At 47.2% G+C, this 15,998-nt stretch overlaps 1 protein-coding gene across 5 annotated transcripts in view; it reads left to right on the forward strand.

The window, feature by feature from the left end:
* The window catches only part of SPRYD3 (SPRY domain containing 3), a 58,753-nt gene that overhangs the window by 29,163 nt on the left and 13,592 nt on the right, over positions 1 to 15,998 (forward strand). For all 5 annotated transcript variants that reach the window (XM_077298016.1, XM_077298015.1, XM_077298012.1 and 2 more), the window contains 2 exons: positions 5,506 to 5,581; positions 7,932 to 8,056. In XM_077298016.1, the coding sequence (XP_077154131.1) occupies positions 5,506 to 5,581; positions 7,932 to 8,056 (201 nt within the window). The remainder of the gene's footprint in view (positions 1 to 5,505; positions 5,582 to 7,931; positions 8,057 to 15,998) is intronic.

Here is a 15,998-nt window from a genome sequence, read left to right on the forward strand (position 1 = left end):
CAAGCTGTAACAGCCTCAGTTCAATGTCCAAAAAGCTTGGCCTCTAGGTCAAGTCTTGCCTTTAGCCGCTAAGCGCCAGCTCAGAGACACTAATAGACTCGACCAGCCAATATCCGCCAGAAAAACCCACGGATCCCATTTATCTCCTCTGTGTGACCATTACGTTCCATTCCACTTAATCCACCCAATGGGGAGTCCAGGACCTTTGATATTCTCCCACCCCCCAACGCCACCAACATAAATGTTCCCTCCAAAACAAGTTAGATTATATTCACCCAGGGGCGGTCCCAGTGCGAACCGGTCCAATGGGTGTCGCGGTCTGGGTCCGGCGCCACCCATCGTCATGCGATGACGTCCTTTTCTTGCCTTCCTGCCGCGGCTCCTGCGCAGGCGTACTTTGTTGGCCCTGTTGAGGGTAGAGCAAAGTACGCCTGCCAATTTTGGGGTGACAGATTCCCTTTAAGCCTGAATTCCACAATAACCCACAAGTTAAAACTCCAACCCGTTCACACCATATGCTGTAGAACTCTCACCAAGCTTGATCAGAAGATAATGAATTTATGGCCCTCATCGCGCCCATTGTCTTGCAACGGAAACAGATTTTTCTATTCCGAACACTCCCTCCCCACAACAATAGTGCCACAATAATGGGGAACACCTCGCACCGTACCTGATTGGCCGACAAGTCCCTATCCTCCCTGATTCGTGGCCACTGCTCCACAAACCACATGCCTTGATAAAACAAACTGAAACCCTGCTCACCAGCCGCAACCACCAGAATGCCTAGGGATTCAGCCGACCCCATCGGTGCGATCCAAATCTTACTTCCCTTTGTAGGAGTCCAGGAAAAGTGCCCAAACCTTTAAATCTCCTTCAACTCCTTCCAAAGCCTGATGAAATGCGAAGGCACCTTCATTCCCACGGTAGCCAAAGAAAACCTCTGACAAAATGCTCTACCCATCGTCATAATCCGACACGCGAAATTCAATTTGCTTAGCAGCGACTGAACCTCCCGCAACGTTACCTTCTTCAGACTACAAACCCGACTCATCTCATCAGAAATTTGTCCTCTGGAAGTCTGCACTCCATTGTGACCGTATCAATTTCGATACCCAAAAAACTCAATGATGTCACTGGCCCTATAGTTTTATTTCAGCTGGCATTGGGACCCTGAATTTTTTTAGCCACACTTCCCATTGTGTGAAGTAAAACAGAACAATCAGGAGACTGCTCCGAACCATCAAACAAGAAGTCATCCAAGTAATGAGTACATAAACTGAGCCCAGACACTTCCTTAACCGTCCATTCCAAAAATGTGCCGAACGTTTCATAGTACGTGCATGACAGCGAACACCCCATTGGCAAACAATGATCCACGAAAAAAAAAAAACATCCCAAAAACACCCTAACAAATGCATGCTATCAGGGTGAACTGGTAACAAGTGAAAAGCCACTTCGATGTCTGTCTTTGCCAACAGAGCCCCCTGTTCTCATTGCTTAACAAAAATCATGGCCGCATCGAAAGACGTGTACAAAACCGAACACAACTGGGGGTCAATCCCATCATTACCTGACAAACCTTTTGGAAATGAGAGGTAATGAATCGACCTGAATTTGTTAGGCTTGTTTTTTGGTACTACACCCAATGGATAAAACCCTCAATTTATCAATAGGAGCCGAATCAAACGCTCCAGCCATTCTACCTAAGTCCACTTCTTTATTCAATTTTTCAGTGACCACTTCTGGAAACTCTCTGGCTGACTTTAAATTCTTGGTTGATCACTTCACCTCAACATTATCAAAAGGAATTTTAAACCCGTCCCTAAAACCATCGCAAAGTAATGCTGCCGCCTCCCTATCCGGGTACCTATTTAGAAATCGCTCTATCTCTGCCAGTTGCACTGGTGTCACTCCTTTTTTTCAATTCCCTCTGACCCTTTTTGTTTTCCTTCCCTAAAACATTTTGATGCCTCGTGACTAGCTCCACAGGAAGAACATTCATGTTTAAATTTGCATTTAGCACTGAATCTGCATGCCCCTTCGTTAGATGCGAAGCACAGTCCCCTTTGTAATGCCACCGAGTGCCCTGACTGTCCCGGGCCCCTGGTGCCCCCAGGAAAAGACTGAGATCCCTTTCCTGATCTGCCCGGAGCCGTTACTCTCATCCATAGTGCTATGTCTTTATGATCCCAACGGATGCTAGGTCGGAATTGTTCATCATATCAAAGCCACCCCTGCCTCACCAATCTCATCCATATAACAAGAAAGGCCGAACAATTCTCCGGTGACTTCTCCCCAATGACACTGGCTAGTATAGCAAATGCTTGTAACCAATTAGAGAACGTGCGGGGAATTAGTCGAAACCTCCTCTTATCCTCTTCCTCCTTCTTAAGGTACCTTCACACTAAGCGACGCTGCAGCGATACAGACAACGATGCCGATTGCTGCAGCGTCGCTGTGTGGTCGCTGGAGAGCTGTCACACAGACGGCTCTCCAGCGACCAACGATGCCGAAGTCCCCTGGTAACCAGGGTAAACATCGGGTTACTAAGCTCAGGGCCGCGCTTAGTAACCTGATGTTTACCCTGGTTACCATTGTAAAAGTAAAAAAAAAAACACATACTCACATTCCGGTGCCCGGCGTCCACTTCCCTGCACTCCTCCTGCATCCTGTGTCAGCGCCGAACATCTCCGGCATCTCCCACAGAGCAGAGCGGTGACGTCACCGCTCTGCTTTACGGACGGCACTTACACAGGATGCAGGAGGAGTGCAGGGAAGCGGACGCCGGGCACTGGAATGTGAGTATGTGTTTTTTTTTTTTTTTTTACTTTACAATGGTAACAAGGGTAAACATCGGGTTACTAAGCGCGGCCCTGCGCTTAGTAACCCGATGTTTACCCTGGTTAGCAGTGAATACATCGCTGGATCGGTGTCACACACACCCAGGGCCGGCGTCAGCACCCGGCGTACCCGGGCAAGTGCCGGGGCCCTGGCAAGACGGGGGGGCCCATTTACGGTAGTAACGGTTGGTACACTCACACACTCCACACAGACACACGTCCGTTATGCGCTCCTGGCGCTGTGCTGTTGTCACCGATTCAGCGATGTCAGCGGGAGATCCAGCGACGAAATAAAGTTCTGGACTTTCAGCAACGACCAGCGATCTCACAGCGGGACCCTGATCGCTGCTGCGTGTCAAACACAACGATATCGCTATCCAGGACGCTGCAACGTCACGGATCGCTATCGTTATCGTTGTAAAGTCGCTTAGTGTGAAGGTACCTTTAGATTCATCTCTTCTTACCCTATCTAAATTTAAAACGTTCTAGTCAGAGTAATGAAAACATTTCCACATACTCCCCTTTCCCTATTCTTTCTCTCACCTCCTGCTTCAAATGTGCCCCCCAACGGCCCCTCAAAGCAGACGTAAACTTCCCCTTTAGCTGCATCGTCCAGCCGCACTGTCTGTCTCATCCTTATCTTTTTCCCCACCGTCCCCAGAAGAAGATCCCTGTCCCGTTAGCTTGCCTTCAGCCACCGTTACCCCACCAACATTCTCTGAACCCCCTCTCCCCCCGTTACTGTGCTTGGTACCACGCCAGATGAAACCGCTGCCCCGTTAATATCCAAAAAAAACTCTCCCTTAAATTACCTATCCATGCTGACAAAGACCCACCCTGACCATTCCCAGATTCCCACAGCCTAACCAACTCCTTCAGACCCTGCAGTACAACACCCATGCCGACACTAGCCCCCGCAGACAACTGCCCCCTCACATTTACATTGGAAGCTAGTGACTGTTGAAAATAAGCCATTGATTCTCTCTCACCTAGCTGCCTGGGTGCGGTGTTCCTACCCCCAACGTCTGACACCGGAAGATCCCATTGTGGCCCACTCTCACTGCCCTCTCCCCCACCCCCTTCTGCCTCCATGTAGCCAGCACAAAGCTGCCCACCGTTATTTTCAAAAACTTTAGCAGCCAGCGAGTGGGCGGAGCTATCGTGCTGCCACTCCCCGGCCGCTCTGAGGCCTGTACCGCTTGCCCCCGTCGGGTACCTGCACATCGCCGAACGGAGCCCTGGTCAATGGGAGCTCCCGCTGCCCCTGCGCCCAGATCCCGGTCCCTCATTGCTGCCGGTGAGTGGGCACCTGATCCTGGATCCCCTTCCGACACCGTCGCACTGGTCGAGGGAGAGGCCGACATCTCCCCCCCCCCCCCCCCCCCCCCGCTGAGGGTACCGCCAAGATGCAGGATTCCTCCTGGCTCTAGATCCACGCGCCCTTGGCCTGCTGCAATCTACCCGTGTCGGAGGGGCTCCTCACATGGCGCCGGCCCCGGGGGGGTAACCTCAGGACTAAGGTGCTCCGGAAGCCTGGTTCTCCGAGGCTGACGTCCATCTCGTTGGGCCGGAGGGTGCCCTGCCTCTACTCCCTGCAGCAGGCCTTGGATAGATGCCTGCAGCCATCCAGCGCCCCTGGAATCGGCAGCGTCCCTCAATTGCTGTAGGATCTACTCAACCTCCATAGTACAGGTACACCTTACTACAGCTTGCTTCAACTGTGATGGGGGCACCTAAAATGGTTGCCCCACTAAAATGGCTACTCCCTTTTATAATGCTCCCCTTGACTCCACCTTTAACCCCTCCTACCACCCTACAGCCCTCTCCCAACTCTGCTATTCAAATCTCTTAACCCTTACTAAGCCGACCCTTTTAACATGTTCCACTCTCTATATAGGCCCCCTCAACCCTGTCATGTCGTCCTCCCTTCAAAGGCCTGTGGCCCAGTACGGCCTCACTTTATATTCAATTTGTAATGCTGTGATGGCAGAGACCCTTTTGTGAAGGACCACACAGAAGAAAAAAAGCTGAGTGAGCAGCGTGTACTGGCTCATTGTGGTCTACAGATCTGTACACTGCTCTGAGTAAGAGCTGAATGCTTCTGCCTTTTTGCTTGGAGCGATCGGTGGGACGCAGACCCCCTCCATTCAAAATTGCTAAGAATTCAATACTATTTATTAAAACTTTGCAAAAAGCAAATAATGGGTAATTTCAGTTTCCTATAAGGGCGCATTCAGACATCCATGCAAAATGGCCCGGAACTGGGACGCAGTGCAGAATAAAAATACATGAAGCCGTCATGTTCGGGTCGGGAGACCTGCGGCCAGTCCGTGCGTTGCACCCAATCATGGAGCAATTTGCATGGATGTCTGAATGATCCCTATTGGTGATAATGACCATGCTCAGTAGTGACCAGTGCTGTGCAGTCGGAGGTTTGCCTTACCGACTCCACAGCCTTGTTGACAACTTGTAATCTTTTCATGCACCAGCAATGCTCCGGATGAGCGGACTAGATGTTCCTCGTGGAAACACATGGAAATTCAAGGAGAATAATTAAGTAAAAAACTGGTGTCATTGATGTGTGTTATGACATTGTCATGTCTCATGAAATTGGTGTCATGTGTATGACTAGATGTTTGGCTCATTCCTGCTTTTCTCTCACTAGTTACCACGGAAACTCAGGGGAGGTCGGCTGCTACGTTGCGCCACGACCGCTAAGTAAAGACAATAACTACTTTGAGGTGAGTCGGGCGATGGGGCAGACCGCTTCTTTCATTAGTGTTTACTATGGGGAATATTGTGTCAGAAGCTGTGGTGAATTCATCTTGTGAATAGTTAATGTTGTGTCTATTGAGCTCGGTTTTCCCGGGGGGGGGGGGGGTGAATCTGTTTTTTTTTTCTTGTTTGTTTTTTTTTTTGTCAGAAATTATGTCGTGTTCATTGCTGGTGTTTATTATGAGGTAAAAAAAAAAAAAAAAAACACCTAAAGTGCAACTTATTATAATGTGTATTTGCCACCACCCGCACCATGTTTTAGGGTATTACACTGTATTACTGAGAATTTTGTGCAGCTTTGTTAGTCGCTCTTCTCCCTTCATTTTTAGGCTACTTTTACACATACTGTGTTTTTTGCAGGCCGTATCACCGCAGTTTTCATGGTCTGCCTCAATAACTTGAGGATCGCCGTTTTTCCGGTTTCCAATACTATGGAAGTAGTATTGGAGGGGAAAAAAAAGGCGTTCCGCAAAAACAAACTTCCTTGTTTTTGCCCATTGATTTTCAATGGGGGCCGTGTCCATAAGCCGTGAAAAAGATCGAGCAGGCTCGATCTTTTTTCACGGCTGTAAGTACAGCCCTCGCGGCCATACTGTGCACTGTGAAATTATTGCGGCCCCATAGAAATCTATTGGGGGTGCAAAACGAGCCGCAAAAACACGGCAAGTGTAAAAGCAACTTTAGGAGCAGTTATATTGAGACCGGTTTTAAAAGTAAGCCTGTCTCTGTTGCCCATAGCAACCAATCCTAGCACAGCTCTCATTTTGCATTCCTATTTTGAAAAATGAAAGCAAAATGATTTTCCTTTCTGAGTAGAAAGTGTGCCACTCCTCTGCATGCGATCGATTGGGAGCCAGCTGACAGGCACAGCCTGACTCCGTAAAGAGATGCACAAAATAGACTAGTGCCAGGCAAAATCTATGTGTATGCATACCTTTTGTGTCAATGCACATGGACGACCAGGTTTAAACTGAAAATATTGAGACCAGTCGGTGATAACCTAAAGAAACAAATGGGGGAGCCAATATAAGGTCAATAAATAGTGTGTACACGTGGAAATAGTACATAATGCATGTCACCATTAATAAGTCATTAGTGACTAAATAGACTTTAGGAGGTCAAATAGCAATTTACCTGAATAGGCTCACAAGTGCAAGTGTGCTGCCCACCCCGACGCACGTTTTGGTGGTGACCTTCTTTAGGGGTTGGCATCTTAGCATGTAACTATATGGTACACAGGTACCTAATAGGTTTCCTTTGAACATGTCACTTTCTACATGTTGTATTTATGTACATTAAGTTTGTTTTCCTGCAAATCCATTGCACACCTGCTTGTGTTTCCAATAAAGATTTTTCCTTGCCGAGTGTTCACACTATTTGTTGATTCCACCCCCCTTCCCTTTTTTGTTCTCCAAAGAGATGGCAGAGTCGGTTCATTACAGTCTCTGCCTTCCTGATAGCTTTACACACAGTGCTAAGTAAACACTGTGTACATGATAATGGGAAGTGCTACTTGTGCTTCCACCTCTCGTCCCAGCAGTCATGTCATCACTGGGTGTAGGGAGCGGGGACCCAGTCAGTTCTGCTGTACCGCCAGGAGGCTGAATCTCCCTTGTAGCTGGGGCTAATGGTAAATCTGTTTAAAAATATATATTGAAAAGCCCTCAAAGGTCTTTTAAAAAACTTTTCGGGCAAAATACGTGAAATAAATGAAAAATAAATACATTGATTAAAAACATGAAAAGATAAATAAAAAAAGCTGCTGCCAGTTTAAAATCGCTGATGCTATTTCCATTAATTTTTCGACCAGTATTATAAAAAAAAAAACTATAAGACAAGCATAAAGATTCCAAAAAAAAAAAAAAATTACACCCTACGCATTGTGAAAAAAAAAATAAAAATATTTGAATAACCGAACCAGAAATTTGTTTGCAACGCTTTAAGCCACATGTACGAGAAACCTTGACAATGTGGCTGGTCAGGAATAGGAGTAACATAGCCAGATCTTGAACTCTCTGCATGAGGCTTATTTGATCTTTTTGTGCCTAGAAAGCCATTGGCACCATGTAACCTGTTTACACGGGCAGCTAAGAACTTACGGTATGCAAATGTGGTCTATCCCCATATTTTCTGACGGTCGGGCCTAACAGTCCCAGACATTAAAGGGGGCTTTAAACACCACACAAAGGGGGGAAAAAACAAAAAAAAGTTTATTCTTGTTTGGAATAATATGCCCCTGACTAGAGGGCAAGATGTACATATTACATCATTTTCCTTCTTGGTGAAATTGATTCTCCTTTTTGTCCTACTCTTCAGGTGTCTATTGTGGATCGTGGCGTTCGAGGAACAATCGCTGTGGGATTAGTACCACAATATTACAGTCTGGATCATCAACCAGGTTGGCTGCCAGATTCCGTGGCATACCATGCGGATGACGGCAAGTAAGTGTTCACTTAATTCTGACTAAGAGGTGCGCTAATTAAAGGGGATGTCCTGGACTTAAACATTGGTGGCCTTTCCTTAGGATAGGTTATCAATGCCTGATCTGTGAGGTTGTGACATCCGGCACCCCCGCTGATCCTGGTACTGCTCAGTTGTGGAACGAAACAGTACATCTCCATTAACATTAGTGTCCGTGGCTGGGTACTGCATACCTGCCCCCTATTGTGCCGCTGGCTTCAGGAACATCTGATTGGTGGGGGTGCTACATGTCACGCACCCTCACCGATCAGATCTTGATGACCGTATCCTATGGATTGGTCTTCAGTGTAAAAAGTCCCCTCTTTAAAGGGAACCTGTCGGCAGATTTGTGCTGTATAACCTACAGACAGTGTCAGGTCGGCACCGTTATACTTATTAAAATGATATCTGGTGATGAAATCCGTCTTGTGGTTGTTGTTTAATCTTTATTTTCGGTTTTGAGTTAATGATATGCCCGTGCTCTGGGACGGCCTGTGGAGGGGGGGGAGGGGTCTTCATGTGGTGCTCTGATTAGCTGTTCATAAAGCAGACACTTGACCCCCCATAGTTTACATAATTAATATATCTATTGAAATAAAAAAAATCACCTTCAGCAGGCAGGCACCTACCTGCAGCATGATTGCATGTATAATATGCATTTAATTATTTTATTTGCTGATTATAAATTTATTCAGAAAAAACTTCTCAACATGGCGCCGACGTAGCATCTATTGCAGCCGGTGCCATCTTGGCGGAGACAATCTTTAATTTTCTCTAGCAAGATGGCGGCTCCTGTGCAGTACCATCTATTGGATCGCCAATAGATGCTACAGTGCAGACGCGGCCGGCGCCATTTTGAGAGATTTTTTTTTTTTTTTTCTGAATAAATTGGAATCGGCAAATAAAATGATTAAATGCATGTCATACATTTGATCATGCTGTGGCGCCTGCCTGCTGAATGTAAGTTTTTTTTTTTTTGTTTGTTTTTTTTTGTTTGTTTTTTTTTTCCAATACATATAATTGTAAACCAGGTGGCAGGTCAGTGAGGGATCAGTGACCTGTCAGAAGCCATACAGATGAATACCTAAGCAGAGCACCACATGAAGCCCTTCCCTCACAGGCCGCCCCGGAGCACAAGCATGTCATTAACTCAAAACTGAAAATACAACAACCACAAGGCAGATTTCATCAACTAAGGTCTCAATTTAATCAGGTTCACTTTAATCCATGGGTGTTTTTATAGGTGCAATATTTCTAAAAATCTATTCCAGAAAGAAGCTGCTGTATACCATATTTTTCAGGCTATAAGATGCACTTTTTACCCCCAAAACAAATTGGGAGGAAAATGGGGGATATCTTATAGTGCGAATGCAGGCTTACCCGGGGGGTTGCGGCAGTGGTAGCAGCGGAACCAGCGGCGGCAGAGGTGTGGCGATACTGCGGCGGTGGGTGCTGCGGAGTGCACCTGAGCAGAGTCCCTTTGATGCCGGCGGCAGAAATGTGGCAACGCCGCGGCTCGGTGTCCATGACGAGCAGAGCTGAGTGCATCACTGGTTTCCCTGCGGCCATCCGAAAATGGCCACTGAGATCTCAGTCTGCGCACGCGCGGCCTCCAACAACCGTTTTCCTGAAGCCTCCGGCCGCCCGCGGCTTCAGGGACATGACCACATGGAAACCGTGGACATTAAATACTTAAGCCAATCAATGTATGTGTGGAGAGTCTGGTTGAAATGCATCAATGACTATACACCAGAAAAATAGCGTAAACAACTTGCAAATCATAGCACACAGATTTTCTGGAAAGTAGGTAAGGCTTAGCGGCAGAGGCTGTAATCTCCAGCAGCCCAACACAGTATCTATTAAATCTGAACTCGGCGTAAATTATAGTTAAATCTTAAGACTGGTGTATGGAAATCCAGTCCTCATGGAAATCCAGTCTTCATACATCTTCCTGTGTGTCTGTGGATTTACACTTGTAGATCCAGGTAATGATGTCGAAGTATGACGGAGCCGCCGTCTGAGGAAGCCGCAGCCTTGTAATGCCAGTGTGACAGATCGGCCAGGAAATCCTCCTGGACTTTTCTTGAACAATGGAGTGGAAACGGGACATGTTTATTTATTCAGTCGCCATGACAGCACCACGAGAGAGGGGATCCGCCCTTCAGGGACAGGAAACCTTCAGACATAAAAGGGCGGCACCTCTCTCCTCCGTCAGTTGGTTTCCTGTCCCTGACAGGGTAACCTCTTCAGACAAGACCTCATGAAGAAGGTTGAAGATTAAGGAAGATTTCCCAGTCCTGGTAGTCCGATGCAGGTAGCGGGAGGGCCCCTACCTCGGACTAGCCAGGGCGCCGGAAGCACCACACGGCAGGGGGACTGCTTGTGTCAGGTGTCAGCAGAGAGAAGCAGCCTTCAGACATGGCTTGCTTCTGGGTGACCCTTTTTTGCCACAGGTACAAGGTAAGTATACGCTACCTGCTCTGGAGCTGTGTCTGCGCCTCGGGTCCGGTCACATCCTGCCTCCGCTCCGGCCATATGTCTCTGGGCTCGCCGCGTGTGCTGGGGCGTCCCGGCGGTGTCCCTGGGGCGCTTCCTAATGACGCGGCCGGCGCGGTCCATTAGCGCGGCTGGGCATGCGCGGTGGCCGCGCCGGATGGGGCGGTTCTGTTTTTTCCTGCCTTTCAATGGGAGCGCCTGTAACCGGAAGGGGCGTTCCCGGGCGACGTCCTCGTCGGCGCTTCCTGGTGACGCAGCGGCGTGGCCCATTGGCGCGGCTGCGCACGCGCGATCGCCGTGCGGGCCTATCGGTATTATGGGGCGGAGGCGGTGATGTGCCGAGGCCTGGGCTGGGGGCGCGGCTCTAGTAGTGGGGGCCAATTAGATGTATACCGGGCAGGACACCTGGATTATCCTGCTGACCCCCCATCTGGGGGTGGTACCGCTTGGGGGCAGTATTTAAAGGCAATATGGCGGCCGCTGCATGTCTCTGACCCTTTATTATAATGGAGTCACCGGAGCAGGAAGCACCGCAGGTGCGGCAGCAGCCTCAGCCTCTTGAAGAGACCCGTGCCATCTCCCAGCGTCGATCTAGTGGCAGTAGTCGCGCTGGTGGAGTCAAAAATGTTCAAAAGTCAAGCAAGTCCTCAGGTCATAAGACTACCTTGGCCAGGAAGGACACCCCATTATCTACGGTACCATTCACTACGCATCTGGGTAAGTGATCTACGTGAAAGTTCACCTAGTGATCCTTTGTCCCTGTTATGTCCCCCTTTATCCTATTAGGGGAGAAAATGTACCGCCAAGTCCAAACACAAGGAATGTGGCGAGTGTGGGGATCTACTCCCGGATGCCTATGAGAAAAAGCTGTGCAGGCCTTGCATACAGCGCCTTATAGGGGAAGAAGCTTCTGACCTTACGTCTTCCTTGAGGGATATGGTTAGACAAGAGGTCAGGGGTTCTATTAGGTCTCTTTCCCAAAAAACAAAATCTAAAGGGAAGAAACTTGCTTCTCCAGTTTCAGATATTGAGTCAGACTCGGCTGAGTTAACCTCGGATTCCTCTACGTCTTCCTCTTCATCTATAGACGTTGAATCAGGATATTCCTGTTTGCCACTTGATAAAGTGAATCGGCTAGTTAAAGCGGTAAATAACACTATGGGGATTGAGGAGCCTCAGTCAGAGTGGTCTATGCAGGACATAATGTTTAAAGGGTTGGACAAAAAGTCCCGTAGATCTTTCCCGGTGATTGAAAAAATAAAAACTCTAATTACAAAGGAGTGGAAGAAGCCTGAAAGGAAAGGTTCACTCCCACCGGCATTCAAGAGAAGGTATCCCTTTGAGGAAGAGTCATCGTCCTCTTGGGATAAAGCCCCGAAATTAGACGCCGCAGTGGCCAAAGCGTGTAAAAAATCATCGCTACCATTCGAAGATTTGGGCAACTTAAAAGACCCGTTAGATAGAAAGGCTGACGTTTTTCTTAAAGGGACCTGGGAAACAGCGGCAGGATCTCTAAGACCAGCAATTGCAGCCACTTGTACGGCTCGGTCACTAATGGTGTGGCTTGACCGGCTAGAAGACCAACTTAAGAACAAAGTCCCTAGGAGTGAAATCCTGTCTTCCCTTCCTATAATTCAGCAGGCGGCAGCTTTTCTCTCAGACGCTTCGGCAGATTCGGTAAAGTTAGCCGCAAGGTCCTCGGCTCTATCAAATGCAGCCCGCAGGGCTTTATGGATTAAATGTTGGCCGGGAGACCTACAGGCAAGGTCAAAATTATGCGGCATTCCCTGTGAAGGGACACATTTGTTTGGGCCTGTACTGGACGAATTATTAGAGAAAGCTGGTGATAATAAAAAACGGTTCCCCTTCCTGGGAAAACCCCCATATAAACGGGAATACAACAAAGGATGGTACAACCGTAGAAGATCATTTAGAGAAAGATCCAGGCGGGACAGTAACAGAAAAAGAGGTAGAGGCTATATCTTTGACACCTCTCGGGACTATAAAAAGCCTCAATGACTGCTGGACCAGGTGGGGGGAAGACTTTCAGCCTTCTTCCCTGCCTGGTTGAAAATTTCTAACAGCCCATGGATCCTCAGTGTCATCTCGGCTGGTCTAAGATTTGAATTTCAGACTTTTCCCTATAACAAATTTTGTATAACGCCCATCCGTTCTTCCTCCACAGAACAGCTGGCTCTAGAATCGGAGGTCCGAGATCTACAGCAAAAGGGTGTGCTGGTTAGAGTACCCACGGTACAGAAAGGTAAGGGGTTCTATTCCCCTCTCTTTCTGGTCAAAAAACCTGATGGATCTTTCCGTACAATCATTAATTTGAAAGGTCTGAATAAATTTCTACTGATTCCCTCCTTCAAAATGGAGTCGATAAAAACGGCAATAAAGCTCTTATTTTACAACTGCTTCATGGTTGTCTTGGACTTAAAAGACGCCTATTACCATATCCCAATACACACAGACCACCAACAATTTCTCAGAGTGGCAGTTTCAATTAATGGCTCTATAGAACACTTCCAGTACCGTGCACTTCCCTTTGGAGTCGCGGTCGCACCCCGGGTATTCACTAAAGTAATGGTGGAGGTCATGGCACACCTTCATGAGCAGGACATCTTAATAATACCCTATCTGGATGACCTGCTGATCGTTGGTCATTCGGAATCTCACTGTACTGACCAATTGGGGAAAGTAACATCTGTATTACAGGAATTGGGGTGGATAATTAATCTTAAAAAATCCCGGTTACAACCCTCTAGGGTACAGGAGTTTTTGGGTCTGGTCATAGATTCTAGCATACAGGAATGCCGCCTTCCAGATACAAAAGTAGATAAGATCTCTCAATTGGTGATTAAAATAATTAACAACCCATCAATCTCGCTAAGAAGAGCAATGTCTCTTTTAGGGTCCCTTACATCGTGTATCCCGGCGGTTCTCTGGGCCCAATATCACACTAGGCCGCTGCAGTGGGACATATTACATAACACCCGTTGCTTGTCAGGACACCTGGACAGTATATTTTCACTATCTACTGAATCTATACAATCTTTATATTGGTGGACACTCACAACAAATTTACGTAGAGGGGTTCCCTGGACAAACGACGTGTCGCGAATAATAACTACTGATGCTAGCCCCAGGGGATGGGGAGCGCACATGGGAAATAGCTGCACTCAAGGACTGTGGTCCCAATCAGAACAGAACTTGACATCCAACCTAAAAGAGTTGTTAGCAGTGGAACGTGCCTTAAGTAGTTTCCTCATACATCTTCGGGGTAGACATGTCAGAGTGCTCTCAGATAACCAAGTGACTGTAGCCTATATTAATCACCAAGGGGGTACTCGATCAAATTCATTAATGAATGTTACGGATCATATTTTTCAGATGGCCGAAAAACACCTTCTGTCTCTCACGGCTCTCCACATAAAGGGGAAACTCAATGTCATGGCCGACTACTTAAGCCGCAACAGACTCGGTCAGGGAGACTGGAGCTTGAACCAGACTATCTTCAATCAGATTGTTCGCTTATGGGGGTGCCCAGACATAGACCTTTTCGCGAACAAGGAAAACAGGAAACTACACCGTTTCTGCTCCTTAAATCCCAGAGAAAACCCTTACGCAGTGGATGCTCTCCTAATTCCATGGCACTTCGATCTCGCTTATGTCTTTCCCCCTCTAAATTTAATACCATTAGTTCTGAGGAAGATACGGGAAGACAAGGCCCGGGTAATCATGATAGCCCCGTTCTGGCCTCGAAGATCATGGTTTCCTTGGCTGAGGAAAATGTCTATCTCTCAGCCGTGGATTCTCCCAGAAACATCGGATCTCCTCTCCCAGGGCCCAATTCTCCATCCACGAGTCGCCAATTTACACCTAGCGGCGTGGAATTTGAAAGGTCACTACTAAGAGCAAAGGGGTTTTCTCAGGACCTTGTAAACACACTACTAAAAAGTAGAAAACCATCCACAACAAATATCTACGTTAGAATTTGGAAAAAATTTTTAGAGGTGTCAGGGTCACGTATTGACCAAAAAATCTGTGTCAAGAAAATTTTGGAATTTCTGCAAAAAGGGTTACAGATGGGATTGGCCACAAGCACTCTCAGAGTCCAAGTATCAGCTCTGGGGGCTCTGTATAATAATAAATTAGCCAATAATTACTGGATATCCAGATTTTTCAAGGCCGCATCTAGGTCCAGACCTCTAATTAAACAAAAATTGGTTCCGTGGGACTTAAATCTTGTGCTTTCCGCTCTAATGGAAACACCATTTGAACCTATTGACACAGTGCCAATTAAAATCCTATCCTTCAAAACTGCCCTATTAGTCGCACTCACGTCCGCAAGAAGGGTTAGTGACCTGCAGGCTCTATCTAGACAGCTTCCTTACATGCAGGTTAGAGAAGACAGAGTTATCTTAAAACCTGATCCTCTTTACCTTCCGAAAGTAGCCTCAAAGTTCCATAGGCTACAGGAAGTTGTTTTGCCTTCGTTTTGTTCTAACCCCACTAATGATAAAGAACGAAAATTCCATTTGCTAGATGTGAGAAGATGTCTTCTTAAATATATTTCGGTTACCGATGCGTGGAAGAAGGATAATTCCCTATTTGTATCCTTCCAGGGGGTTAGGAAAGGACTTAGGGTGTCCAAAAACACATTAGCTAGATGGATCAGGGAGGCGATTTCTCTGGCTTATTCAGCAGGTGGTGCACAGATCCCGGAGGGTATAAAAGCTCACTCCACTCGAGCCATGGCTACTTCCTGGGCAGAAAGATCGGAAGTATCGATTGAAGACATTTGTAAGGCGGCCACATGGTCTTCTCCGTCTACTTTTCTTAGGCACTATAGACTAGATTTGGGTAGCTCCTCAGATCTCACATTTGGGAGAAGGGTGCTTGAAGCAGTTATCCCTCCCTAGTCTCTTTTACTTCTCTGAAAGTCTCTCGTGGTGCTGTCATGGCGACTGAATAAATACGTAAGCTACTTACGGGTAGCGGTGTTTTTCAGGAGCCCATGACAGCACCCTTATATTCCCTACCCTCTTTTCTTGTTTGGGTCAGCACCTTCTTTACATTGGGTCCTAAGTTTTATTCACTGGGTGAATTGTACCATGTTTTAATGTTGATATGCTACTAACCTAGGAGATTCTCTCATGCTCTGTAAACCAACTGACGGAGGAGAGAGGTGCCGCCCTTTTATGTCTGAAGGTTTCCTGTCCCTGAAGGGCGGATCCCCTCTCTCGTGGTGCTGTCATGGGCTCCTGAAAAACACCGCTACCCGTAAGTAGCTTACGTATTTTTATTACACTGCTATAAATCACTATGTATTTTAATCTTGTATAATATTACATGGTACAACGCTTTCTGTATATAGTCAGCGCCCAGCGATGCAGCAAGTAATAAATTCCACAGAAGACTTGA

Source organism: Ranitomeya variabilis, chromosome 3 (genome assembly GCF_051348905.1).
Source record: "Ranitomeya variabilis isolate aRanVar5 chromosome 3, aRanVar5.hap1, whole genome shotgun sequence".
NCBI lineage: Eukaryota > Metazoa > Chordata > Amphibia > Anura > Dendrobatidae > Ranitomeya > Ranitomeya variabilis.